Source organism: Vitis riparia, chromosome 5, assembly GCF_004353265.1.
Source record: "Vitis riparia cultivar Riparia Gloire de Montpellier isolate 1030 chromosome 5, EGFV_Vit.rip_1.0, whole genome shotgun sequence".
NCBI classification, from domain to species: Eukaryota; Viridiplantae; Streptophyta; class Magnoliopsida; order Vitales; family Vitaceae; genus Vitis; species Vitis riparia.
Genome location: NC_048435.1, coordinates 16544216 through 16572181, shown reverse-complemented (window position 1 = coordinate 16572181; position 27966 = coordinate 16544216). Strand labels below are relative to the sequence as shown.

The following is a 27966-nucleotide window of genomic DNA, read 5'->3' as shown; positions in this document are numbered from 1 at the left end:
GAAAGTTTTGCTCAAGCCGGTCACAATCTATTGTCTGATTCGGGGGATTGGAAACCTAGCATCAATGAATGTTATTCATAGCCTTAGATACTTAGGGGCCTGATGGTTTAGAGGTGCCTTTTACTGAGGAGGAGGTGTTCTGCACTTTGACAGTTTTGCCCAGATGGGTTTTCTTTGGGCCTCTGTCAGTTTTGTTGGGATTTTGTGAAAGAGAAAGTGTTAGGCTTCTTTAGGGAGTTTTATGAAGGAAGGATTTGTTTAAAGGTTGAATGCGACCTTTTTGGTGCTAATTCCTAAGAACAACGGTGACAAGGAGTTGAAAGATTTCAGATCAATTAGTCTGGTGGGTGGGTTGTATGAGCTTTTTTTTTTAATCAGAGGGTTGTATGAGCTTTTAGCTAATAGGTTGAAGAAGGTGGTGGGATGTGTAATTTCCAAGTTCTACATTACCTTTGTAGAGGGTAGATAGATATTTGTTGTGGTTCTTATTTTTTTATTTTTTATTTTTTTGATAAGTAAATAAGATTTCATATATAAAAGAGACTCTAAAAAAGCGACTCAAAGTATACAATACCTATACACCCACCTTCAACAAGGCCAAAAAAACAAAGATAACCCAACACCACAAACCTACTTAGAACCCAACCAATCAATAAAATTAACTGTAGTTAGAGGGCGATCATCTATGAGTATTTATGCCATACATGGGTTAGGTGGAAAAAAGATGTAAGTGGAAATAAGAGGAAATTTGAGTTTATGGAAAGATTTTGTGAATAATTGTAGTAATATCTTTTAAAGGTGAAAGCTTTAAGGTGAGACATTTTTGTGTTTGTGAAACAAGGCATAAGCCTCGAAGCGTTGAGGCAAGAGCCTTGTTTTTATAATTAATAAATATTTAAATATAATTTAAAATATATACAAAATAAAAAAGATAATCCATTTATGTAACTTTTTGTTTAAATATTAAATCAATTACATAATTTTTTTAGAACACAAAAGAATAAAATTTAAATTATATAACAAAGTTGAAATTCTACAAATTCATATTCTAAATAATTTAAATATTAAATCAATTATCCTTTTTTTTTTTTACGACTTGAAAAATATTCAAGCTAAAGAATTTTAAAAAGCAAAATAAAATCAATTAGTAATTTTTTTTACTATTCCAAAAAAATCAATCATCAATTATCTAAAGTATGTTGGAAAAAATTTCACTTTCCACGAGCTCTTTTGAGGTATATTGATCTTGCATTTATCTAAATTTAGTTTAAGTTGATTTGAGTTTGGAGTGTTGGATCATGTGCATGTGAATTGCATTTTAATATTGTTGGGGAGTGTTGTTGCATTCATACATGCATGTGATTTATAATATGTGGTTGGGTTCTGAGTAGGCTTGTGGCAATCGGTTTTTTGTCTTTTGGCCTTTGATGGCGGGTGTATAGGTTTTGTATATTTAGAGTTGCTATTTTAGCGTCTCTCTCATTTTTTTTAATGAAATTCATTTACTTATCAAAAAAAAAAAAAAATTGATTTATAATATGTGTTTTCGAGAATGTGTGAAGAGAATAAAAATATTCAAAAAGTTTCAAGGTTTGCAAATTTGAGTTGAGAATTTTTTTTTTAATTAGTCAAAACATCTATTCACCCCCCCTCTAGGTGTATTCTACTATTGAGATTCACCTTTTCAACATGTTTTTTATTTATTTATTTTTTCATGGAACTAACTTCAGTGTAAAACTTCAGGGAAGTGTAGGGAATGAACTTGACCGATTTTGCGAATCAAAATACTCTTGTGAAAAATTGAAGTTTGGATATCAATTCAAGGTGTGATTTAAGGTCTCTTTCCAATAAGAGTTTTCTGAATCTGAAACTGTGGTTGGAATGGAGTCTCTACTACGGTTCTACCAAGCATCCAGACATGATAACGAAGGATCACATGGCCAAAAACTAGTTCCATGGTTAAACTGGGAAGAATGGAACTCTGTGAGACAGTCTCTCTTCGCTTCTTCTCAGGACTCTGTTGGCTTTGCTCTTGGAAGAGTATGAAAATCACTTCAAGTTTCTCTTTCTTTGCTTGTTGAGACAATAAAGGAAAATAAAAGTAGGTTTTGAAACTCAGAATTTTTGAAAGAAATCTCCTCATAAATTATCCTAATGCAACTACTTAAATTTTGGACTTTTATAAACCAAAACAAGGGTGTGCAATTCCAAAGGGTTGGTCTAATATAGAGAGTTTCTTTGTTTTTACTGTGTATTTTCTTGTTTTCGTATTCTTGTAATTTAGTTTTCTTTGGTGGGAGGATTTCTCATCCTTCACTTGTACTTCTTTTTTCTATCAATATATCCCTTTGTCGTTTCCTATATAAAAAAAAAAAAAAAAAAACCAAAACAAGGGACACCACACTTAAAAACTAGAACTTGAAACTAGTATTTCATTTCTTTTCCTACATTTTCCCAGCGATCAAATAGGACAATTTATTTTTTAATATTGAAATCTATGTTTTTGGTTTCAGGTATGTGCATGGCGAACAAGAGGATGTTTTCCAGTTGTGGTTGAAGTTACTGCTTCAATCATTGAAATTCAGCAACAAGACCCCTTTTTCAGGTATACGTGTGTGGTATATGTCCATATAGGCTGGTGCTCTTGATTAATTAGAAAAACCTATAAGACTAACAGTGCTTGTAATCTGGCATATTCTAGTTCCCTTACCACATTCCTGTACTTTCTAATATTAACTGCTTATTAATTAGGTTTTATGCCATGTGTGACAGTGTCATAACTTTGAAAAGATTACAAGCTCTCTCCTAGTTCAATGATATTGAATAAAATAATAGATTTGGATCCCCATTTGCGGCTAGAGCACTCAAGACCCATAGCCAAGCCTCTGTCCATGGCAAGGAAGCCTATCCTTCATTATCTATCAAATAAAAGATTTCATCCATGGGGCATAGCTCACTTTTCCAAATTCTTTTTGGGCTTTGCTCTTGTTGTTAGACCCATTTGTGCCTATGTTATTTCTTTCACATCTAAAATATCAAATCAACCACCTAGTTGCTTTTTCTGTGAAATAATCCTAGTATTTGAACCCTTCAGATTCTATTACTCACCTTATTTTGAGGATTGAATAATTCAAAGATTCTGGTCAGTCTGCAGAAGATCTTTTGTCTTAGCTCAAGAAATGTTTTGTCTAGAAACCATGTATTGGATAAAAATATCTTCCATTTTCTTGGCACCATTGAATCCCTCATTTTATCACCTTATGGACATATAGAATATTTTTGTTTTTTATTTTGTGATAAGAAACAAGCATGTATTAAACATGAGTAAAAATAACATAGAAAGATGAGGACTCCTCCCTATAATTACAAAAAAATTGATAAAATATATGGCTAAACCTTTCCACTAAACGATGAGACTTATCTAAACGGTTTAGTCTAAAAGAAAATGCAATAGTATCTCCTTAAACTCAATCAAAGCTCCTCTTGTTGCTATTCAAACCCTTTTGTTTTGCATTTTGAGGATGAATCAAGTTGAAAAACAATGAGAGGAATGCTTTTAGAAGTAGATGTACAAGAGGCTTAGAAAGAGGAATAGAAGTTAATTAGATCCCTCAGTATCTCTGTTGTACTCCACTTCTCCTCAAAGGCCCTAACATTTTTCTCCCACCACACAATCCACATTATGTTTTTTTTTTTTTTTGATGGGTAAATAAGAGGAATATATTAAATGTGCTTGCAAAATGGCGCTATAGAGTACACACGAAATATATAACAAGGGTCATAGGGCAAGCAAAACCCAAGAACACAAAAACCTCCACCAGGAATACAACCCCGGAAACTCAAACAAGAACTCTCCAAACACCCACCAGCAATCAAAAGAAGACTGTGACTTCACATAACAGGTTCTGAAACCCCATTACTCCTTTCTTTTCCTATAATATTCAGAGGAGAACTATTTTTTTTTTTTTTTGATAAGCAAGCACAATTCGTTAAAGAGGCTAAAAAGCCCCAACGTATACAGGGCATATACCAGGCAACAAAGGCCCAAAACAAGCAAAAAAACCAAAAAACAAACCACCCCTCAACTGGAGGCCATCCACTCCAGGAAATCTAAAAGGGAAAGCGGCTCCTCTTCCATGTACAATTTAGCCCAACCCCAAATATTACATACAAAAGAATATTTAAACCTCTGAATTGCTAAGTCCCCCCCCCCCCCCCCCCCCCCCCCCCCTCCTAAAGGCTAATCTATTCATTTCCTTCCACACCATCCAAAAAATGAATAACGAAATGGCATTCCAGAATTTTTTCCTTTTTTTCCCCACATAAGAACCCCCCCCCCCCCCCTCCCCCCCAACTAAATAAAACCTCCTTTACAGTATTAGAGAACACCCACTTGACCCCAACAAAGTCCCAAAGAACTCTAGCCACTGTACAATGTATAAGTAAGTGATCTACACTTTCCGCTTCGCAAGCACAAAAAAAACATCTATTCGGGAGCTGCCATCCTCTCTTTTGGAGCCTATCAAGAGTCAAGATCTTTCCCCAAGTCGCTTCCCACGCAAAAAACATGATTTTAGTTGGGACCCTTCCCATCCAAATCTTATTTTTTGGAAAGTTGACATCCATAGACCTATCCAACCAGTTGTACGCATCCTTCACTCTAAACTGCCCACTTCTCCTCTCCCTTCCAAAAAACCGTGTCATCCTCCCAAGTTATCCTGATTCCTCTCAACGCTTGGAGCAACTCACCCACCAACTCCACCTCCCAATCATTAAAATCCCTTATAAAACACAAATTCCAGCCTCCTTTCCCAACATTCTGGTCCCACAGGTCTTCAACCTTCGCAATTCTGTTGGCTGCCAAGCTGTAGAGCTGCAGGAACCTTTGGGACAACGCTGCATCCCCGCACCACACATCAGTCCAGAAGCTGATTTTATTACCCTTCCCCACTTTGAACCCCATTTTATCCCAGCACCAGCTAGCTTCCTTTAAAATCTCCTTCCACACCCCCACACCACACGCACCCACAACCTTTTTGGTCCTCCAACCATACTCCTCCTGACCATACTTAGCCACCAGCACTTGCTTCCAAAGGGCCTTCTTAACCGAAGCGAATCTCCAAGTCCACTTGCCAAGAAGCGCTTTGTTCATGATAGTAAACTTTCTAATTCCCAACCCTTCATTCTCCTTATCCCCACACACCACATCCCACTTAACCAGATGAGCTTTCCTCTCCGTGAATCCCCCCTCCATAAGAACTTTGCAGTCTTTCTAACCTTTTTGCCACAGAAATGGGCATGCAGAAAAGCGACATCTGATACACTGGCATGCTAACCATTGAGTTTTTAATTAGAGTGATTCTCCCACCTTTTGAGATATATTGGCTTTTCCAAAGAGCAAGTCTCCTTCTCATTTTCTCTTCAACCCCATCCCACCCATATGCAGCCTTATTAGGCACCCCTAGAGGCAGCCCTAAATACACGGTCGGAAGCTGCCCCACCTTACACCCTAACTCCATAGCCAGCTCCTCTAACCTTTGCACCTCCCCTACGGGTATAATCTCGCTTTTAGCCAAATTAATTCTTAATCCGGACGCGGCTTCAAATCAGAACAAGATCCAATTTAAATTCGTTAAGTATTCCTTCTTTGCCTCACAAAAGAAAATAGTGTCATCAGCGAAAAGCATATGAGCAATGTGGACAGCCCGCCCTCTATCACGCTGAATTTTGCACCCTGAGATGAAACCCCCCTCCATGGCCCTTCTAATAAGGACGCTCAATACTTCCATCCCCATGACAAAAAGGTAAGGGGATAGGGGGTCCCCTTGCCTCAGCCCTTTAGAACTTGAAAAGAAACCAGTTGGTGATCCATTCACCATAACTGAAAATTTGGCTGTGGAAATACACCACCACATCCACCTCAGCCACTTGGCGCCAAATTCCATTTTTTCCATGACTTTCAAGAGGAATTGCCAATTAATGCTATCATAGGCCTTCTCTATATCTAACTTGCAGATAACCCCCTTGTCCCCCTTCTTTTTCCAGTTGTCGATCACTTCATTTGCTATTAGAGAAGGGTCAAGAATCTGCCTACCCATAACAAACGCGTTCTGATCATGGGATACGACTTTATCTATAACTTTCTTAAGCCTGTTGGCTAATACCTTTGCCAACAGCTTATAAAGGCCCCCCAAAAGGCTGATGGGCCTGAAGTCTCTTAAATCCTCTGCCACTCCTTTCTTAGGAATCAGCACCAGAAAAGTGTTGTTAATACTCTTGAGGAACGTATTCTGGTCATGGAACTCCTTAAACATCTCCAGAATTTCCTCCTTGACGAAATCCCAACAGCATTGCCAAAAGAAAACAGAGAACCCGTCAGGACCTGGGGCTTTATCCCCATTCATTTCCATCAGGGCTGACTGGACTTCACCTTCAGTAAAGGAAGCCTCCAGTATCTCTGCCTCTTGCACACAAATTTGATTAAAAGGGAGGCTTCCAATGTCCGCCTTCCACCCCGAATTTTCGGAAAATTGCTGCTTAAAAGCATTTGCTACCCCCTCTCTGATTTCCCGCTCCTCTGTCAGTCTAATCCCATTAATTTTAATTATGTCCATGTGATTAACCCTCCTGTGGGCAGACGCCATTCGGTGAAAATATCTCGTATTCCTATCACCTGCCTTCAACCAAAGCTCCCTAGACACCTGCCTCCAGTGAGTTTCTTCCAGATCTACCCACCTGGCATAATCCTCATTGGCTTCCTTCTTACAAACTAATTCTTCCATTGACAAGCTTCTTTCATCCTCCACTCTGTCCCAATACTCCACTTGCTGAATCGCAGCCCTCTTATTACTTTCCAGATTACCAAACTCCTCCCTATTTCAAACTTTAAGCTTCTGTTTCAGATCCTTCAGTTTTGCAGACAATCTAAAACTGGCACTGCCACTGATCTCTATTCCCCGCCACCAACTCCAGATTAAATCCTTAAACCCCTCGACTTTGAACCACATATTTTTGAATCTGAAGGGGGCAGGCCTTCTCCTCCAACTACCCCCCTCAAGTAAAACTGGAAAGTGGTCCAAAATCGGCCTGGGAAGCCTCCGCTGGCTCACCCTACTAAACTGATCAAGCCAGCAAGGAGAGACCAGAAATCTATCTAGACGAGCCCTTGACATACTATTCAGGCCCCCAGTCCACGTGAAGGCACCCTCTTGCAGGTGAAGGTCCACAAGGCCTAGGTCATCTACAACTTCCGCAAACCTCCTCATAGCTGAAGTTATTCTCCCTTGCCTGCTTCTCTCTCCATGAGCCAGGGTAATGTTGAAATCACCACCTAGACACCAAGGCCCCTCCCAGATTCCTCTGATTGCCCCTACTTCTTCCCACAGCCACTCCCTTTCAAGTCTAGTGAACGGGCCATAAACCCCCGTAAAAGCCCAAATCACCCCATTCTCCATTGTCCTGAATCTGCAGGATAAGGAGAACTGACCCACCTCCCACTCCAGCAACTCCAGAGCTCTTTTATCCCAACAAATCAGGATACCCCCAGCCGAACCACACGCATTCAGGACCTTCCAATCTAAAAATCTACCCGTCCCTAAACTTCTCACCACCCTATCAGTCATATTCTGGATTTTTGTCTCCTGGATGCAAAAAAGATCTACCTTCTGCTTCCTAAGAACCGATTTAACAACCTTCCTTTTTGTACTTTCGTTCACCCCCCTCACATTCCAACTTAACAATTTGAGATTCATTAACCAATCACCATCTGCACCCCTTTACCCTGAATAGGACCCTTCTTTTTGCCATCCCCCTCATAATTCACTGAGCATTCCAACCTCTTCAGCTCTCTTTCAAACCTCGATTTTTCCAATAATCCTTTACTATGAATCTTTTCCTTTCTTTTACTGATTTTAGTCAGAAAATTTAAAATCTCATTTTCCAGACCATCAGTCGAAAAACCCAGGAATTGGCTGAATCTTACTAGGCTACTTTCTTGCCAATCTAAATCATCTTCCCCCCTTTCTTCTTGAATCTCATACTGAGAAGACCCCCCCTCCTGTTCCCTTGCCGTTACCAAGGGGCCTTTGAATTCAACCAAATCCCAACAAGCACTACCATTCACCCTAGTGCCAGCTACACCTTGCCCTTGAGATTCACTGCCATTTTGGCAGGTCTCCCTAACTTCCCCAGAATGATCAAAGAACTCCCTCTCTGGAGTCCGACCAAGAGAAAGCAAAGAAGAAGAAGAAGAATTCCCGGAGACCCACAAATCCCCTAAAGAAGATAAGGCCTCATACCTCAAAGCTTCATTCTGGAGGGCACTATCTACCAATTCCTCGAGGGGATTTGCCTTCTGAGCGATCTCAGTTTCCATCACCATTACTCTTAGAAATTCTAGCTCGGTGTTGGCTTCAACAAACAGCCCAGATTGAGCCAAGGCCTCCACCGGGCCTAAATTTGGTTTGCTCACCTTCGGGCCTGTTCTCTTCTTACCTGGAGGCCCACCTCGTTGTGCCCCATTCTTTTGTAGCCCACTCAAAGACGGCCCACTGCACTCTCTTTGTTCCAAAGAAGACCTAGATCGCGGCCCAAGGGTTTCCTCTAAAACTTTCTCCTTGCCTTTTGGGCCTTGCGATCTGCCCGTCGGTCCAAGCCCACCACTATTACCTGCTTTTGACACACTTGAACCAGATATTGATAGCGGGCTAGGCCCCCCGTCTCTCCTAAGGCCCATTCAGGATCGACTCATCATCCGCCCCATCCTCTGACACCCGAAGCATCGACTCGAATTGGATCCGGCCCACCGACAAGACCCTGCCCATCCCATCCGATTGCCCTTCCATTACTTCGTCTGACCGTAGCAGTGCCTCGAGGCCAGCGCTGCCCCACTCCTCCACTCGCCGGCCAGCACGTGCGTCTCCGTCGTCCCCTTCCTCGCATCCTTTTGCTTTCCGACACTCCTTCGTCTTCTTTCTGATCAACGACGTTACTTCCCACCACATCGGGAGGTGATATGTGGTCTCTTCAACTCCAATCTCTATCGAGCTTGGCAACTCGCCTCTCTTCATCTTCACCAGAATCCTCGCCCATCGGAGATCTTCCATTTTCTCCGTCGAATCGTCCATGGCTACAAAGCCCCCGCACTCATCTCCCACTCTTCGCAAAATACTAGGTGCCCATAGCGACAACGGCAAACCTTTTATCCTCACCCATACTTCCTCTTCTAAGTCCCCTTCTTCCAAACACCCATAGCACGGGCTCCACTGCTTCAAATCAACGTGAACCCCCCCCCACCAGCCTGACTCTACCGTCGAAAGTTTTCCTAACTTTTGCCGCCTTCTCAAACTCCAAAAGGGCCTAACCCTCATCCATCCAGGCCAACCCTAACTTCCCTTTTAACCCCCAAACGCTCGCCATTAGCCACCCCATCCTCTCCAAATCCCCTCCTCCTGCTACTTTATGATTCCATTTTCCAATCAAACAATGTCCCAACCGATCTACATTTCTGCATATGTCCACTCCCTTAATCTCCATCCTAATCCCACTGCTATTCTTTCATCCCCATCTCTCCCCCTTTTCAGGTGACATTCTTTCAGGGATTGGCTCGTCCCTGTTTGCCTCCCTTCTGTTGATCCTTGAATACAAGTTCCGCACCACTTTCGCCATGACTGTCCATCCCTCTCTTCCCCCTATTCCTCTCGGGATGCAGATACTGAACCTTTTCTCCTCCGCGTCTACGACTCCTAGCCTAATGAAGCTTCCCACCTTGTTCACTTCACGCACCATGGAATACCTTCTCCCCTTTTCCTTCCATCCCTTCTCCCATCTGTCGTTTTTCCCATCCTTGATATACTGGTCCAGCCCTTCCAGAAACGTCCCGACACTTGCCGGCCCCAATCTAACCCATAAGGAAACCCCTTTTTTGCTTTCCACAATGAAGAGTAGGGTTTTACCCCTTCTCTTCTCCACCTCTACTTCAAAGGTTTTCGATTCCACCCTGAACTTATGTCTTTTCCGATTTGATTTCACCTCATCGTCGTCGCCCTCCCCTTTGCTCTCACCCCCTCTCTCTCTCTCATCATCTCAGTTTTCACCCCCAAGGTCGCTACCTGTAGTGTGGAGAATGTTGACACCTACCCAGTCAGAGGGGAACTATTGTAGTTCATTGAGCACTCTAATTTTCGGAGTTCCCTCTTGATACGAGTAGCGGAAGGAGAGTATCTCTTTCTTCTTGAGACCTTTATCCCCCGCCCTTTTCTTGCCTCCAATTTCTTTAGCAGGGAACTATTTCCTTTTCGTACCCCTCAACTGGCATCCCCACAAAGCTGCTAAAATTGACAAACTTAGAGGGGAGATTATCCATAAGCTCCTCTTCTGGAATGCGGACAAGCTCTAGGGCCTTAGGCGTCTCTAACTTCTTAGCCCTAGCCCCCCTCCCCACCCACCCACCCTTAAAAACCTTCTCAACGCTAGCTGAAGTCTCCACCAAACTCCCATAAAGAAGTAGCATCTTTAACGGACGACACCCAGATTCCAAAAACCCCAGAGCAAAAGCGGAGCTTGGAAACTTGTTCGCCTCTACCACGAGGGCTTTGTCAGTGAACGCCACAAGGGAACACACAAAAGCTGACACAGTCGACATCTCAAGCCCCTCAACAACATCCTCGATGCACGCTCTCTGCACTATTGTCTAACTCTCTGCTGAGAAATCGTCCCCTTTGTAACGCCTGAGAGGGCCACTCTCTCCCACAACCACGTTTGAAAAGTCACAGCCCTCTCTTAAGCCCACCCCCTTGGCCATATAAAGAGAATTATGGGCCTGGCCCGAACTTAAATCCTCTCCTGCTACAAAAACTGAGGCTAATCAGGCCTTAGTACCATCCAACCCATTAAAGCCTTGGGCCTGATTGGAAACACAACAGTTAACACCTTGGGTCCCACCCAAACATGCCGCTCATAAACAGAGATCCTGACACTGCTCTGCTATAGTTGCCCTGTCCACAAAGGTCAACCAAACATTCTCCTACAACCAGTGGTCCAGTACGTCTCAAATTTTTTCTTGGACAACCCCCTTGTTGCAGCCTCTGTGGGTTGGACAAGTGTCTCTTTACCTGGCTGAGTGTTCCTGTTGAACCGCTGCAACATGTCTCTGTTTGCAACCAGCCAAGCACACCCCTTCTTTTCCACTCTCTTGCTAGCACGTGGTCCTCCCTCCACGTTTTCCACTTTCTCCAGCCCGCAATTACCATTGTTATTGTATCTTGGAACCATCATCAAAAAATTGGGGAGAACTTCTCACCACAACTGAATGGAATAGCTGGAAGCCCCCACTACCACTTGCAACGAGCCAGGCTTTACTTTCCCACAAGACCTAACCGAGATTCTCGCCGATTGAAGATGAGACAACATCGCAGTGTCATCATCCAAGGCGACAAACCCCTCACAACCGTCCCTTATTTTCTGAAGCACCTCCCTACTCCACAGATGTAAAGGGAGACCCAACACCCTTACCCAGACTTCCTTAGGGGGACCCCCCTTCAAGCAAGCACCCCACCCCGGGGGTCCACCTTACCAGATGCAAAATTTTGTCTAAGCATTTTCTAGAACCTCTTGAGACCACCCTCTCTGCCTCTGAACTCAATTCAATGTCAAGCAACAGCAGGAAACCTCCAAAGATATAAATTTTCACCCCTCCTTTCAAAGACTACAACCTAGTCACTGCACTTTGCACCAATGATAAATCTGGGAAAGGGTCTGCTACCTCTCTAAACCACCCTACCAAGCACCTCCTCAATTGCTCCTCCTTGCACTTCATCTCACTCTCCCCCAACTGCAGCCAAATAGCTTCTCCCACCCCACCTAGCCATTTCCTAATCGCGTCTGCAAAGGACCCTCAAATAGTCCTCTCCTTTGGAAAACACCTCGCATTTGCCCAAAAAACTACTCCCCTAAAATCTGCTAATGGTAGGACTCCTAGAGCACGAAGCTTCTTTGCCAGTAAAGACCAACCCCTTTAGAGATTCCTCTCTTTAGGGAAAATCAATGAAAACCTCTTCGCCTCCTCAGTCACCATTGAACAAAATAGAAACCTTCCTGCTTTGTTTGACCTGCACTCCAACTTGAACTTCCTCCCCTCTTCTTCCCATTCAGAACTCCTATCCACCAAATCTTCATCTTTGTAGCAAGACTTTACCCTAGCCAACAAGCGGCGTAAACTCACATCCCCAAACCTAATCCAAGCTGAAAGACCTCTCCCTCTTTTCTCAATAAAGCCTCTCGACTTCCCCCCAACTTCCTCTACCGAAAGGTTGAAGGACTTCGAGTCCACAACAAACCAGCTCCGACCTCCCCTCATCGAAATTTCTCTGAGCTTCAACCCATTCTCCCTTCTCTTCTAGGAATTTCTTTATCTATTCTCAATACTTTGACAACCCTAACCAATCAAAATCATGAAAAACGCATCCATAGCTCCAGATTGACAAGAACTACTAGTAATAACCAAGAACCCAATTGATAAAGTTTAACCCCAGCCCTTGTATAGCTGACTCCCCTTGTTCATGTACATTTCATCAGTCATTCATCAGGGAAGGTCAGGTCCTTCTAGTTTCTATCACAATCCACATTATGTTAGACAAATGATTTGTCAAAGGATCTTGCTTTTAAGGTTACTCCCCGAACCGTTATATGAGGTGACCATCATGTCACGTATGGTTGTGGGTGGAACCCAATCCATCCTAGCTTGTCTGTATAGATTGTGTCATAACCCTAAAGTAGTGAGATAATTTTAAAAATATGATACAATTGTTTCTCTGCACTCTTTGTGCATATAATGTATGAGTTAGAGCTAAGGCATTTTTAAGGTCTTCTCAATTGTAACATTTCATTGGCATCTACCTTCTTATGTGCCACTAATCAAAGTAAAGACCTTGATCATAGATGAGACATTAGGATTCCATGCGAATTTGGCTAGAGAAAAGGCACCTGTATCTTACAGATTGGACAAGGCCATGAAGAAGGATTTTATTGAGAATGAACTGGAGGAGGATGATTACCAGTTTCTCGCATCTAGGATGACTGATGACAAATGTACACATTTGAGAAAGGAAATAAGTCTTTCAAGTTCCTCAATCCACAAATTGGTGTGGCTACGACAAAAGTTAAGGTCCCAAGAAGAAAAGGAAGAATTGCCAAGGATAACTTAGATAGAAAGGTTTCACTATGACAACTTTGGAAAGTCTTGGAAATTGATAACCAAAAGGTTGATCCTTCCACTCAAATCTTTAGAAAACGAATTATCATCCATTACCTATCACAAAACTAGTGTGTAGAAAAATCTTGAAAAACCTATGCAATGGCCTTTCAGGGGCATTGATGTGACCATTTAACTAGAATGTTGATGTCTTGTAAATGCTCAAAATAATTTGATGCCAAAGGGTGAAACTTTTCCTAGGAAACCTTTAGAGCCACTCCCCTAAGTGAGCACGATTCCTCAAAGAAACCTTTTTATTTTTTATTTTTTTATTTCTTTTATCAGACTTTACTCAAAGAAACTTTTCCTAACCCCAAACCTTCATACACCTTAGGCTTACACAATAGGTCTAGTTGATAAGATGATCTCTTTTACCTTCCCCAATCCTTGACCAAAGAATTTCTTTTGCAATTTCTCATCCTTGATGCCATTGATGCTAGAATTTTGTAAAGAGATAAGAAATATTGAGGAATGTGTTCCTTTTTGGCACTTTTAATGCTTCTCTTGTTTACCTATATTAAAAAAAATAGTCAGGAATGTGTGACAAGCTTAATTGGATTAGAGTTATTCTTCTGCTTAATGAAAAAAAAAATGTTTTTTTCCACCCATCCAGTGTCCTCGAAAATTTGTCTATCGTAAGATCTCAAAACATGCTTGCCTTTGGATTCTTCCTCTAATGGAATACCGGGTTAAGTTAAGTTAAAGGCTACTATGAGATTTTACATTCAAGCATTAGAACCAAACTGGAAATCTGATCTTGACTCGTGTTGATGCTTGAAAGAGTATTCTTTTCTAAATTGATCTAAAGTTTTGAAATGTGCCTAAAAAACAAAAAGATTAGTTTGAGGTTTTGTAGATCTGTCATTGAAACTCTAGAGAAAAAGATGATGTCATCTGCAGATTATAAATGAGATACTCTAATCCTACTTTTATACTCAATGAAGCCCTTTAATAAATTGCTCTCCTCTACTCTTAACAACATTGTACTTAAAGCATTAGTTGCAATGGTGAATAGGAGTTGAGAAAGAGGATTGCCTTGTCTTAAACCTCAAGTTTCCCTAATCCATGGATTTGTTTGTCGCAGACAACATTACTCAGATATATATTTTTTTATTTGTGAACTTGTGTGAATGTGTCTTGAGGACTCGTTGAGGATTTGGAGCTAAGAGACTTTCCTTTGCAGGGGGGGCCTTTTACTTGGAGTGGTGGGATGAATGGTTTGTCTAAGTTAAGATTGGACTTATTCTTGGTTTTTGAGGATTAGGAGTGTCACTTCTACAGGGTTGTGTTGAATGTTTTACCTAGACCGTTGTTTGATCATTTCCTCATTTTGTTAGATGGGGGGGGGGGGGGGGGGGGGGGTGAGGAGAGGTCCCACTCCTTTTAGATTCGAAAACTTGTGGTTAAAGGAGGAAGGGTTTAAAGAGCTATTGAAAAGCTAGTGGTAGGGGTTTAATTCTTGTGGCTCCTTTAACTTTATTTTGGTAGCAAAATTGAAAGCTTTAAAGGCCAACTTGAAAAGTTGGAATGAAGAAATGTATGGCAAAGTTGAGGTTAGAAAGAGTTTGGCTTTGCTATAAGTGACCTTTTAGGATGAGAAAGAGAGTTTTTGTGCCTTACTGGTGGAAGAGATGGATGCTAGAAAAGAGGCAAAGGAGGACTTCATAAAATGGGTCCTCTTAGAGGAAATTTCCCGTGGACAGAAATCAAGGGAAGTGTGTTGAAGGAGGGTGACATAAACACTAGTTTTTTTCCACAAGATGGCTAATGCTCATAGAAAGAGGAACTGCTTAGCCAAGATTAAAATAAATGGAATATGTTTTTTAGAAAAGAATGAAATTCAAGATGGGGTGGTGTGGGCATTTTAGGACATGTTGATTGAACCTAAGGATCGGCGACCTAGCATTAATGGATTAGGAGGTGAGGATGCTATAAGGTTGGAGGAGTTGTTCTCAATTGAAGAGGTCTTCTTCGCTCTGTTGGACCTTAGCAGGGATAAAGGGTCAGGTTTAGTTGGCTTCTCTATGGCATTTTGATAGTTTAATTGGGATTTTGTGAAGGAAGAGGTTATGGGTTTTTTTAGGGAATTGCATGAGCATGACAAATTTGTAAAGTGCTTGAATGCAACTTTTCTAGTTTTAATTCCAGTAAAAGGGGGCGTTTGAGATCTTAGATATCTTAGGCCTATTAGTTTGGTGGGTGATTTGTATAAGCAGTTGGTTAAAGTGTTAGTGAATAGATTAAAGGAGGTAGGTAAAGTGGTGTCCCTATCCTAAAATTCTTTTGTAGTGGGTAGACAAATTTTGGATGCAGTGTTGATTGCTAACAAGGTTATCAACTTGTTATTGAAAAGTAATGAGTGTGGTGTGCTTTGCAAGCTTGATATAGAGAAGACATATGATCATGTAAACTAGAACTTGTTGCTTTCTGTGTTGCAAAATATGGGTTTTGGGAAAAAGTGGTTTGGTTGGATAAAGCAGTGCATTTCTATAACTAGGTTCTCTATCCTTGTCAATGGCACCTCGTCTGGCATTTTTCAAAGTTTTAGGGGTTTGAAGCAAGGGGACCTTTTTTTTGCTATTATTCATGATTGCTATGGAGGCTCTTAGTTGCCTTCTAAAGAGGGTTGTGAGTAGTGGTTTTTGTCGGGTTGTAGGGTGAGGGGACGAGTTGGTGTAGGAGTCTAAATCTCATATTTGATGATACCGTTGTTTTCTGTGGTGCTTCACAATACTAGATGATTTATTTAAATTGGTTGCTAATGTGGTTTGAAGCCATTTAAGGATTGAGAATTGATTTGGATAAAAGCGGGCTACTACCAATGGGGAGAGTGGAGAGCTTAAATGATTTGGTCTTAGAGCTTGGTTGAAAGGTGGGAGTTCTCCCTTCCTCTTACTTGGGTCTTCCTTTGGGTGCCCCATTTAAATTCGTGGCAGCTTGGTATGAGGTGGAGAGGTTTTGCAAAAGGTTAGTCATGTTGAATAGACAATATATCTCAAAAGGAGGGAGAGTCACTTTAATCCGAAGCACCCTTTTTAGCATGCCTATCTACTTTATGTCTTTGATGTGCATATTAAGGTTGGTTAGATTGAGATTAGAGTAGATTCAGAGGGACTTTCCTTGGGGTGAAGGGGCTTTTGTGCTAAAGTCTCACTTAGTAAGGTGAGCGATTGTTTGTTATGATAAGGGGAATGGTGGTTTGGGCATTAGATGTCTTTCTTCACTCAATAGGGCCTTACTTGGTAAATGGTGTTGGTGCTTTGCAGATGAACAAAGGACTCTTTGGAAGCAAGTCATTAGCGGGAAGTATGGGGAAGAAGAAGGGGGTGGTGCTCTTGTGAAGTGGGAGAGGAGTATGGAGTGGGGTTATTGAAAGCTATAAGGAAGGAATGGAATCTTTTGAGTAGTAGGATTTCGTTCTTAGTGGGTAATAGTTAAAGGGTGAATTTTTGGAAAGATAAGTGGTGTTATGACTATTCTTTTTGTGCTTCTTTCTCCTCTTTATTTCCCTTAGCTGTTTCAAAAGATGTTTGGGACTTGACGCTTGAAGGGGGTGGTTGGAATCCTTGTTTCTATAGGGCATTCAATGATTGAGAGGTGGAAATTGTGAAGTGGTTCCTTTTGAGAATTCAAGAGAAGAGGGTATCTAGATATGTCAAAGATGGGCGCTTTGGATAGAGTCAAAGAGCGAGAAATATTTTGTCAAGTCTCTCTATGTTGCCTTAGAGCCAGGAAGTTTGGTTCCCTTTTCGATGAGCATCATTTAGAGCTCTTGTGTATCTCCTAAGGTAGCTTTTTTCTCTTGGGATGCGTCGTGGGAATAGCCTTAACATTGCATCAAGTTAAGTGGAAGTGGTGGTCCTTAGCAAATAGATGTTTCCTTTGCCACAATGAAGAAGAAACTATTGATCACTTTCTACTTCATTTCGTAAAGGCTATAGTTATTTGGTAGCTACTTTTTGCTCTGTTTGGTGTGTCTTGGGTCTTTCCCTTGACAGTTTGAGAGAATCTTCTTGGTTGGATGACTTCTTTGTGGGCAAGAAGTACAAAAAGGCATGAAAGACAACTCCATTATATATCTTTTGGTCAATTAGCGAAGAAAGAAACAAACTTGCTTTTGAAAAGGACGAGCTTTTGGTCCAAAGGTTAAACTCTTTTATTTGTAATTTCTAGTCTTGGACTAAGTTGTTTCTGGATGATAAGCCATTACCTTTAATTAATTTCTTTGATTGGTTAGGTTTCAGGTGAGGGCGGGTGTTGTTTATTGTAGCCCTTCTTTACTTTTGGTTCTACCTTAAGGTGACCATTGTATGCCTCTTGTATGTTTTAGGATGCCTTTTGGGCACCACTTTCTTTTTATATATACAATTCTGATTTTACTTGTCACAAAAAAAAAAAAAAAAATTACTATAGGGAGGAGTTACTAACTTCTAACATTTAGGTGAGTGTGCATTTTATTTTCTTATCCTTGTTTTCTTTTATTTTGTTGATTTCAATTTTCAGCTTTATTAAATATTGTGTTATGTAATTGTGTTTAAGGTTGCTTCCCCTTTATTTATTCATGCATGATCTTGGCCGGTTGTAGAGTTGATGCAAATGATGATCTTTTGCACTCAGAAGAAATGCTGGGAATGCTATATTGCATGGCAATCATGAGGTAAGGTTCTTTTTTAATTTATGATGCATTGATCTATTAATCTGTAGCATTTCCAAGTTAATATAAAGATGTAGTGTAATAAATCTTGCAGTTTTATATGAAAGTCCAAACTAATCTTTTTTTTTTTTTTGGTATGTGTTTTCTTTCTTTCAAATTTCGATATTATAATACAAAACCTAGACTATTTTTATGTCCTGATCTTTTTTTTTTTTATGAGAAACAACAATAAAATATATTAACGTAACGATAAGTACAGTAGAAGGATGATGAATCCTAAAGAAAAAACTGCACAAAAAGTATATAGGAACCTCTATAGTACTAAGTAAATCTATACAACTATGAGTTGCCATAACCCATATCAGAATATACAAAAAGCAATCAGTCCTTGCTAGCCTACGCCTTTAGACTTACACACCAACATCAAGTCAAGTTGAATCATATCAAGGGGAGAACCTTTAAAGTTGTGGTACAAGAGGCCCAAAAGGGAGGCTAAGAAAGGAATAATATTCCAAATGCTCTCTGAAGTTCTCTCCTTGTCTTAAACACAATCCTAGCATTTCTTTTTTGCTGCACAACCCACATCAAAGCAAGACAAGCAAATTGCCATAACACCTTGTCTTTAATGGTACTTGCCAACCCTTTATATGAGATAGTCATCATGTCACATATAGTCCTAGGAGGAACCTATCCAATTGAGCCAATTTGAATAGTTTATACCATAACTTGAAAGTCAAAGGAGAATGTAAGAAAAGATGATTTATTGTTTCACCACTTTCTATAAACAAACAAACATCAGGACTGAGGGCTTTGTAGGGTCTTTTCATTTGTAGCATGTCATTGATGTTTACCTTCTTGTGTGCCACTAACCAAGCAAAAGCCTTGACCTTAAATGGGGCTTGTGATTTCCAAACAAAATCAATAGGAAAAATGGAATTGGATCAATATGGTTGGATAAGACCAAAAAGAACAATTTTATTGTAAATAAACCTGACTAAGATAAGGATTAAGCTCTCGCATCAAGAACAGAAGGGGAAAAGTGCAAAAAAAAAGAGAGGACATGAGTCTTTTAAGATATCCTATCTCAAAATGAGAAAGATTATGATGAAAGTTTAAATTCCAAGAGAAAGGATTAGTGAACCTAAAAATTGATTAAATAGTACTGTTTTTAGCTGTGACAATTATGAATAGACCTAGGAATGGAGAACATAAAGGTTGATCCCCTCTCCATAAGTCTTTCCATAAATGAATTCTCATCCCATTTCCCATCACCAACTGAGTGAATCTAGAAAAATCTTGAAAGACATGTACAATAATCTTCCAAGGGCAACGATGTGACCACCTGACTATAGTATTAGCATCCCGCCTATTAGAATATGTCTCATATATACTTAGAATAACCTAATGCCAAAGAGCAAAATTTTACTTAGGAAACCTCCAAAGTCATTTCCCTAATAGAGCATGATTCCTTACATATATCTTCCAAAACCTTAGTCTCCTTTCCCCTTTAGGCTTACACGCTAAGTCCTGACTAATGGTCTCTCTTGTGCTCCCCAACCCCAACCCAAAGAAAATCCCTTTGCAAGTTCTCAAATTTTTGCCCCACATAAGAAGGGATCTTGAATGTGGAAAAGAAATAGCTAGGAATATGGGATAAGCACAAACGGATAAAAGTTATCCTTCAACCTAAAGACAAATAGACTTTTTTCCATCCATCTAATCTTCCCAAAATTCTCTCAATCATTGGATCTTAGAAAACACCTGTCTTTGGGTTCCCTTTTAGTGGAAGTCCGAAATAGGGAATATGCCAATCTAACACTTTGCAATCACGCACTAATGCCATCTTTTTTTTATAAGTAAGCACTAATGCCATCTTAATGAGTTGATCATGATCAATGTTGATGCCATATAGAGTACTCTTTTCTAGGTTGACTTTACAACTAGAAATGTGCCAAAACACTAACAAAATTATCTTAAAAGTTTCTAATTCTTCTAGACAGGCTTTAGAAAAAAAAGATGGTGTCATCTGCAAATTGCAAATGGGAGACTATAGTCCTACTCCTTCCTACAGTGAAGCCTTCCAATAACCTACTCTTCTTAACCCTCAACATCAATCTACTTAGCACATCAGCTACAATACTAAAGAGGAAAGGAGATAGTGGATCTCCTTGTCTCAAGTCTCTAGGAGCTTTAACCCAACCGTTAGCATTTCCATTTGTTGGAATTGCAAAAGAGAGAGGATAAACCTCTCATCCAGGTCCTCTATGTAGAATTGAACCCCTTTCTTTCAATTTTGAAAACTACCCCTTCCTCTCTAGATTGTCTTTTCTCATCTACTATCTCATTGGCTATCAACATAGTGTCCAGTATTTGTCTTCCTTTAACAAAAGCTCATTTTACCAATAGGCAAAACAAGGCTAAGAAATCGTACCCATTGCAAGGGGCTTGTAAAGAGGCCCTTTCGTTCAGGAAATTTTATTACTTCTCATATGCTTCGAGGATAATCCCGTGGTTCCCAATAGGTAGAATGAGGCTAAGAAATCATACCCATCACATGGGGGCTATAAGGAGGCCCTTTTGTTCGGGAAATTTTCTCACTTTTCTGTCGATGTCTTGTTTTTTGTTGAGAGTATAAGTAGTTATATCAAGTGGCTGTATATTTGGATTTTCTCTTTCCCCTTGTATATTTATATATGCATGTATGTTTGTATATATTTGTGTGTATTTATTTGGGATGCTAGTTGATAAGCAAGACAACCATCCCATTCTTTTCTTTCCTTTTCTCTTCCCCAATTTTTTTTTCCCAATTTTTCCTTTTTTCCTTTTACTTTTTGTTCTATAAAGAACGAGCCATTAGAGATTTGATTCTAAGAGGTATTTTGGTCTAAAACCTCTTTGAGTGTCTGTTACCTTATGCTGTGCATGTAGTTGTTACTGAAGTTTTGGTTCTTGCAAGTCTTGGGTTGAATGTACTTCGAATGCATTTTGTTCTCCCATTTGATTGTCCCACATACATGAGGGGCTTGCACAAGAGGGATTGTTGGCTCTATAAACGTTTTGGTCCACTTCCTAACATCTAGAGTTATTGGTAAGTGGCAGTCTAACAGCCAAGTAGTGTTTTTCCTCCCACCCTTCCATCCAAAAACCTCTAAAAGAAATCTCCATCATGCTACTAATCTCACAAGGAGTGGCCTAATATTTGGGAACTATTTCTTCTTCTTTCTTCTTCCTTTTTTTGGATAGATTTTGTATTAAAAACAACATTTTTAAGAATAATGCATTCCTATAAATGTGGAAGAATTTTGGATTGCAATCTTGACCCAATTTGTTTAGAAACCAACTGAACACCATTTGAATGTTTTTGTAAGCTTTTTGGTAGCCACATACTTGACAATGCTAATGTTTTTCTAACACTTAAACTGAGTTGATTAGAAGCCAATTGAATGCAAGTTGAAATCTTTGTAAGCTTTTCATAGCTACATTCATATGGGTGCACTGTGTTTCTAACTCTCATCAGCTGGTTAAAGTTGTATGTAATGTTGAAGATCAGAACTTATTTTATTGCACATGCTTGTGTGCACAAATCCATGAGCCACAGGTAAGAAAATTAGGCTTACAGGCTTTATTTTTTGTTTTGAAGGCTTGTAAATGGTGTTGTTGAGAAGACACGCAAGGCGACACAGGTTTCAATTGCCGAGGCAGCTGATGCAATTGGTATTCCACGTATGCTGATTGATATTCGTCATGGTAAGCAACTTACTTTTATGTTGCCTAATGCATATGGGACTCTAAATGCTGAGTCCTCTGAACACTCCCAGGTGGAGAGTGATAAGATTCTAGTGGGCCACAAGGCCAGTGACTTTGTCTATTATTGAATTACGATGCAAAATTGGCTCCTGATTCTTCCTGGTTTGACTTTAGATTGGACTAAGTTTGGTTTGTTCTTTTATGTTGTTCCATGTTTAGAGGGTTCCCACCGTGATCTCCCTTCACTGTGGTTGGTTCGTCTTGCCTCAGTTAAGGTATACTTTGTTCTTGTCTATGCGGTCATCAATTGAAGCATTTCTTTTAGCTACTTCCTACTAGTTACTCTTATTTTGGGTATTTGCATCAACTAGAACATGATGTCATGGTTAGTTGATATCTGTTTGTAATGAATGCACACAACTTTCCCATCCATTTTTGTTTGGTTTTAGTGAAAACTGGATGCCAGTGATGAAACAACCATCATTGTTGTGGATTCAGTGCAAGAATGTTGGTTTTTGGTCAATAATACTAGTACAATTTTTTTATCATAAACTATTTTTGGAAATAGTTCATGTTGATTCAGAGAAGTATAAAAGTTACATGGACCAATGGCTTTAAAAAAAATTATATTTTTCTAAAAAATTTACTTAACATTATATGATCAAGAATGCTTACCTGATGTAATCACTTTGTTTCTCCTTTTCCTTTTTCTTTTTCTTTCCTTTATTTTTCTCTCACACTACTGGTCAGTCTGTTTTTGTTCTTGTATTTTGTCAATTTTGGTTTCTCACTTGCTTCTTAAACTGTCAGTGGAAAATTTAGACTGTTAAACCTTATCATAACACTATTACAGTGGAAGATTTACTATATGTTTCTTTTTACATGCACAAGTGGCATGGTTGTCAAATGCAGCCATATACGTGGCTTCGAAATTTTCACTACTGCATTGAATTTTAGCTGTATGTAGTAACATAATGGTCCAAAATAAATATTTAATTTCTTGTAAAAGTTTGCTTTCTTTGACTAATGGTTGTTCTAATTGTTATCCTCTCTTGCCCTTTCTTGCCACCAAACACACATGGTCACAAAGAACTAGTCGTCTTTTCCATTAATGTGTTCTTGCTTCATTTAAAATCTTTGGATCTGTTTTTTGTATTTTATGTTCTACTTCTGCATTTTGTTAATCACTTGCCTATTTTATTGATTTTATTTCACCATTTTTTTTTGTTTTTTATTTTTGAAACTGTTTGGCTAATGTGCAACTGTAAACTTTAGATATACAGATCCTTCGCATGTATAACATATGCATTTCTTAAAAAAATAAAATGGTATCAGAATGTGCATCATGCAAATTTGGAAACTATGAGAAATGTCTAGTAGTTAAACCTTTTCAATAATTATGGTAGATCTGATGCAAAAAAGAATGATACCTAAAGTTAGAAATAGAAACAGGTTTTTGTGTTTTAGAGCTCTTGCCTGAATTCTTTGAAGGGAAATTTGCTGCATATAATTGACAAATAGCTTTTTACACAAATTAAGAACGCTGTAACTTTGTGTAAGTGTCTGAACTGAATTATCAACAATGACCACTGTAAAACCTTGTGTCCACACTATTGATGTGGATCATGTGTAATAATCGACCTGGTTGCTCCTTGGCTCTGGTTTTATTTTATTTATTTATTTATTTATTTTGTGGTTCTCTCTTTGGTGCTCTTCATATATTTTTGGTGTATTTTGTTATGCCTTTTCTTTTTTAATGAACTATATCATTGCCTATGAAAAAAATTGATGTCGATTATATGCATCCTTGTTTTCCATTCTCTCTATCTAGAGTCATTTCATCCATTATTATTTTTTTTTATAAGGAAAAGGAAAGATATATTAATTAAGAAGGCTATACACCAAGATACATGGGTTGTATACAAAGGAAAACAAATAGCATAGCCAAAATGAGGGAAAATGCAAAAAACTGCTCTCCCTTGATTAGACCCCGCCCAATCTACAAATTCAAATACATACATAGTTTTGCAATATACATTCTAACCCAAAGCAACAAATTTAACACAAATGACTCTTCGAAGACTGAACTGGTTGTTTTGTATTTTCAAATGCTCTTCGGTTTCTCTTTCCTCAAAGTCCAGAAAAGATACAATGGGGCTGCTCTCCAAACATTCTTTTGCTTTCTTCCCACAAAGGAACCATGCCAACTAAATAAGGTCTCCTCAACCGACAAAGGAAGAACCCTAACAACTCCAAATAACGCAAAAAGCAAGGGCCCAAGCTCCATAGCTCTAAGGCAATGAAGATGGATATGATCAATGGATTCCACCTTGCTTTTACATAGGTAACATTTGTTTGCTAAGGACTAACTTTTCCTCTAAAGTTGGTTTAAAGTCAGAACCTTCCCCCAACAAGCTTAGCTAGCGAGGAAGCTCACTTTAGACAGAAATCAAGAATTTCAAATAATGCCTTTGGGGAATAGAATTGAACACCTCAGCTCCAACATAGCATACAAAGATTTTACCAAGAAAGCACTATTTCTTGATTCCATCCACATCACCTTATCCTTCTCTCCCCTCTTCACAGACTTCCCCTGCAAGCTTGAGAAAAGAGACTTCACAGTATCCAACTCCTGGTCGTTCAGATGTTCAGGAAAACAAGGGCTCTAGTGTCCCCCCTCCCCATGCTCCTCCCAGACATTTGCTACCCAAGCCTCTTTATTCATAGCTAAGGCAAATAAAATGGGAGAAGACACATGTAAGGGCTCCTTCCTACACCATCTATCCACCAAAACTTCACCCTTCTTCCATTCCCTACCTCAGAAGAAGCTTTAGAGTTGATGAGGCCACCATGTCTTTTTCCCATGTCTTTTCCTGTTGGCTTGACCTGAGTTCTTTTGGTTTCTTATTTTTCCTTTCAGCATCTTTAATTTCAATCAAGTCACTTCTCCTTTGTGACACATTTGTTGGTTTCAGTTACGTATGCTAAAACCCTCTTAGATCAGTCTCCCTCATCTTTCCTCAAAAAAGGTACTCCCTCTAGTCTCCTGCAGGATGCATTTATTTCTTATTCAATCTTTCAAGTTTTGCCAGTCATCCATATTAATGACCTCACATTAGGGAAGCTCATTTTTACCATTGCAACCCATTAAGCATGGCCGGTCTTATTTGGGAGTTTGGCCCTTTAAACAGCAGTTTTGTGGGATGCCTTAGTATTTTACATTTGTAGGGAAAAATAGGGGAAACATGGAAATTTTTGTTATTATCTTGAATTCACAAAAGTGTGGGGTTCATCATTGTGCAGGTACCTTGGATTTTCTCACATCAAATGATTGATAGTTCTATGAGTGCTCAAAGGGACAAACCATGATTTTGTTACTACATTTTTCTTTTTCCAATTGATCTAACATGACTTTGTTACGACTTTCATTCTTTCCTATTAGTGTAGGAACTTTGATTTGACTGATTTCTGCTTCTTTTTCCAGGTAAACATGGTGAACTACTTTGTGGACGTAATAAGTTTTTCTCAGTTATGACTGGAAAGCTCCTCTCTTCCAACTCTGGAGGTAAAACAATTTAATCCAATCCTGTTCAATCTATTAGAGATAGAAAGTGGGGGTTGTTCAATAATCATTAGCATGTTGTCTTTACACTGAAGGCATGATCCAGGATTTGGTTGAATTGAATTTAATATGTTTGTCTTCAATCTATTAGACATAGAAGGTGGTGAGGAATTTTAATGTTCATTAGCTTGTTGTCTTTACTCTGAAGGCATGATCCAGATTTTGGTTGAAGTGAATTTAATCTGGTCCTCTTCAGTATATTAGACATAGAAAGTGGTGAGGGTTTTGAATACTTGTGAAAATGTTGTCTTTACACTGAAGCCATGTACTTTGCATGAACATATAGCTAAGCTAACATCAATTAATAATAATGTTAATGACTCCATTACATGTCAATGAACCCGCCCTCAGTATTACAATGGTATTGGAATGAGATAAGGAACAAAAAACATGCAGGAACTTAAATATAATCTTTTTCAATTCAAAATTAAGTTATTTATGAGATAAATAGGTTTACTAAGGTTATGTTTGGTTCCCGGAAAATACTAAGGAAAGAAAAAAAAAATGCAAAGGAAAATTGTTTTCTTATGTTTGGTGTCACTATAAAAAATAAGAAAGAAAATAAAATATAATTAAAATTAGTTAGAAATTTATGTATTTTAAATTTATTTAATCTTTATATAATCAAGGAAAATAAATGAAATTGATTTGAAGAAACATATAAAAATGATTTATTGATTTTAAATTTATTTATTTATTTTCTTCACTTTTTATTTCTTTTTGCTTTTCTTCTCTATTTTATTTCCCTCACATTTTCCCTTAAACTTTCCTAGAACTAAACATAACCTAAAGGTCAGCATGAAACATGTAATATAGAAGAGTACATCATTGTATAGAAAATAGAAGGTAGTATAAATTGTCAACAAAATTTTGCTTAACAAAGCAGACATTCAAATTGGTTGACATCTTCCAGTTCACATCCTTCCCACCAACTAAATCAGATACCGAAAAGGTTTTGAAATATTAAGCCATGGTTGCCTGTCAATATTTCTTTAAATGTCCAGACATACAACATTTACTTTTTCTGATGGATGTGATATGAATTTTCAGTTCCCAAGAAACAGATTACCAGGATTTTGAAGAATCTTGTTCTGTTATATTCTTCCTACTCCTCAGAAGTAGTATCTGTGCTACTGGATTTGTTGCTGAAGACATCTGATTCCTTGCACTTGGCTGAGCTTTTGAAAAATTCTCAAATTGGCCAGAGAACTGACAATATGCAAACTGTATTTGATGACTGGAAGCTTCTGTTAACCAAATTCTCAAATAAGGAACCGGAATTGCCTCTGACCCTTCTTAAGGCAGTTCTTGATATGATACAGACTCGGGAAGCCATGAAAATTGAAATTGGTAATTACCTTCGCAACCACCTCTGACTTGCTTTCTACTGAATTATCTTATGAGCACAGTTTTATCTTTTTTAGACACATCGCCACGATTTGAATTATTCATGATCTCATTTGTGAAAATAAATTGGATTCTTCGTTTAAGTAGGGGATTAGAAAAAACTCAGCAATATATGTACATCACTCTGGGTAATCTGTAATTAGCTTGGAGTGGAATAGCATAGAGCTCTATAGTCTTCGTTGGAGATTTCCTGGTAGTAATTCACATGTGTCTATAAAGATTGAGTAAAATCATCAAGTTGTGACTTGCTTTGTTTTTTATTTAAATTTTTTTTCACTTGGAATCTTTGATAGGTGGACATCATCTCATATTGTCAGAGGATAATGTTGAGATTGGCCAAATTGAACTCCTTTCTTCACTCTTTGCATGGCTTGTTGAGCACTTCAAGGGGTTTTACTCTGAAATACAGATACCAAAAGCAACTCTCCTAGAACTTCTACGTAAATGTCTTCTAGTATCAGCCCCTGACAACAAGCTGATCATGGGTTCGGCTCTGCTTCTTGCGCAGATGGCAGAAAATAACATTATGATTGAGAAACTCAGCTGTTTCTGTTTGCTAGGTTTATCAAAATCAGATGTTACTGAAGAGACTGCTCCCCCCTTGAGTTTTGAAAAACTTCTTGTCCATCAGGAGGATGCTATCCGCCAAGCAGCTGAGAAGCTGGAGTTAGTTAAAGGCCATCGAGTGAAGGGCAGCATTGTGAAGACAACAACAAATGGTGATGATGGAAACCATACCAGATGGGTTGTGGCAAAGTCATGGAACCCATGTCCGATTGGTATGTTGCCTCGTGCTCTTGGGTCTTCTGGCCGCCTTCCTGCTCTTGACCATAATGATAACCAAAAAATGCCCCCAGAATCATCAGAAAGAAGGGAGCAATGGGAATTGAAGCACTGTAGCAGCAAAAGAGAAGCATGTTTTGATATTGAGATGTTGGATGATTCAAGTGTCAAGAAGATGAGGGAAACTGTTGAGGATCAAACAATAGAGGGCCACGATTCAGATGATAAAGATGTTACTTTATGTGAAGGTGTGAAAGGCCAGTTGCTGATTAATGGGGTTTGGAAGAAGGTCGAGAGAGAAGAGTTGCTTGCCATTAAGTCTGCTGTAAGGATTTTTTGCTTTTGCAGAAGTTAGAGGTTTAGCCGACAGATCCACATTTTGTTGTCTGAAGTTTTCAGAGAATGATGAGCACTCACATCTGGTGGTTGTATAGTGGAAAGAGTATTGAGGTCTCCCCCACTTTGCTGGCAGAGTGCAATTTGTTTCTCATTATTTTATCAACT

The 27966-nt window shown here is 39.2% G+C and overlaps 1 protein-coding gene across 1 annotated transcript; it reads left to right on the top strand.

Annotated features, from left to right (window-relative positions):
* Positions 1-1881: 1881 nt before the first annotated feature.
* LOC117915210 lies at positions 1882-27817 on the top strand. Its single transcript, XM_034830773.1, has 8 exons — positions 1882-2040; positions 2514-2605; positions 17835-17906; positions 21544-21650; positions 21870-21955; positions 25116-25215; positions 26323-26622; positions 26973-27817. Exons 1-8 carry the CDS (start codon positions 1882-1884, stop codon positions 27815-27817), a joined length of 1761 nt encoding a protein of 586 aa, XP_034686664.1.
* Positions 27818-27966: the final 149 nt, after the last annotated feature.

Coding starts and splice junctions, on each gene's coding strand:
- LOC117915210 (XM_034830773.1), top strand. CDS start 1,882: ATGGAGTCTCTACTACGGTTCTACCAAGCATCCAGACATGATAACGAA. Junction 21,651..21,869: donor GCTGATTGATATTCGTCATG/GTAAGCAACTTA, acceptor TTCCATGTTTAG/AGGGTTCCCACCGTGATCTC. Junction 26,623..26,972: donor AGCCATGAAAATTGAAATTG/GTAATTACCTTC, acceptor AATCTTTGATAG/GTGGACATCATCTCATATTG.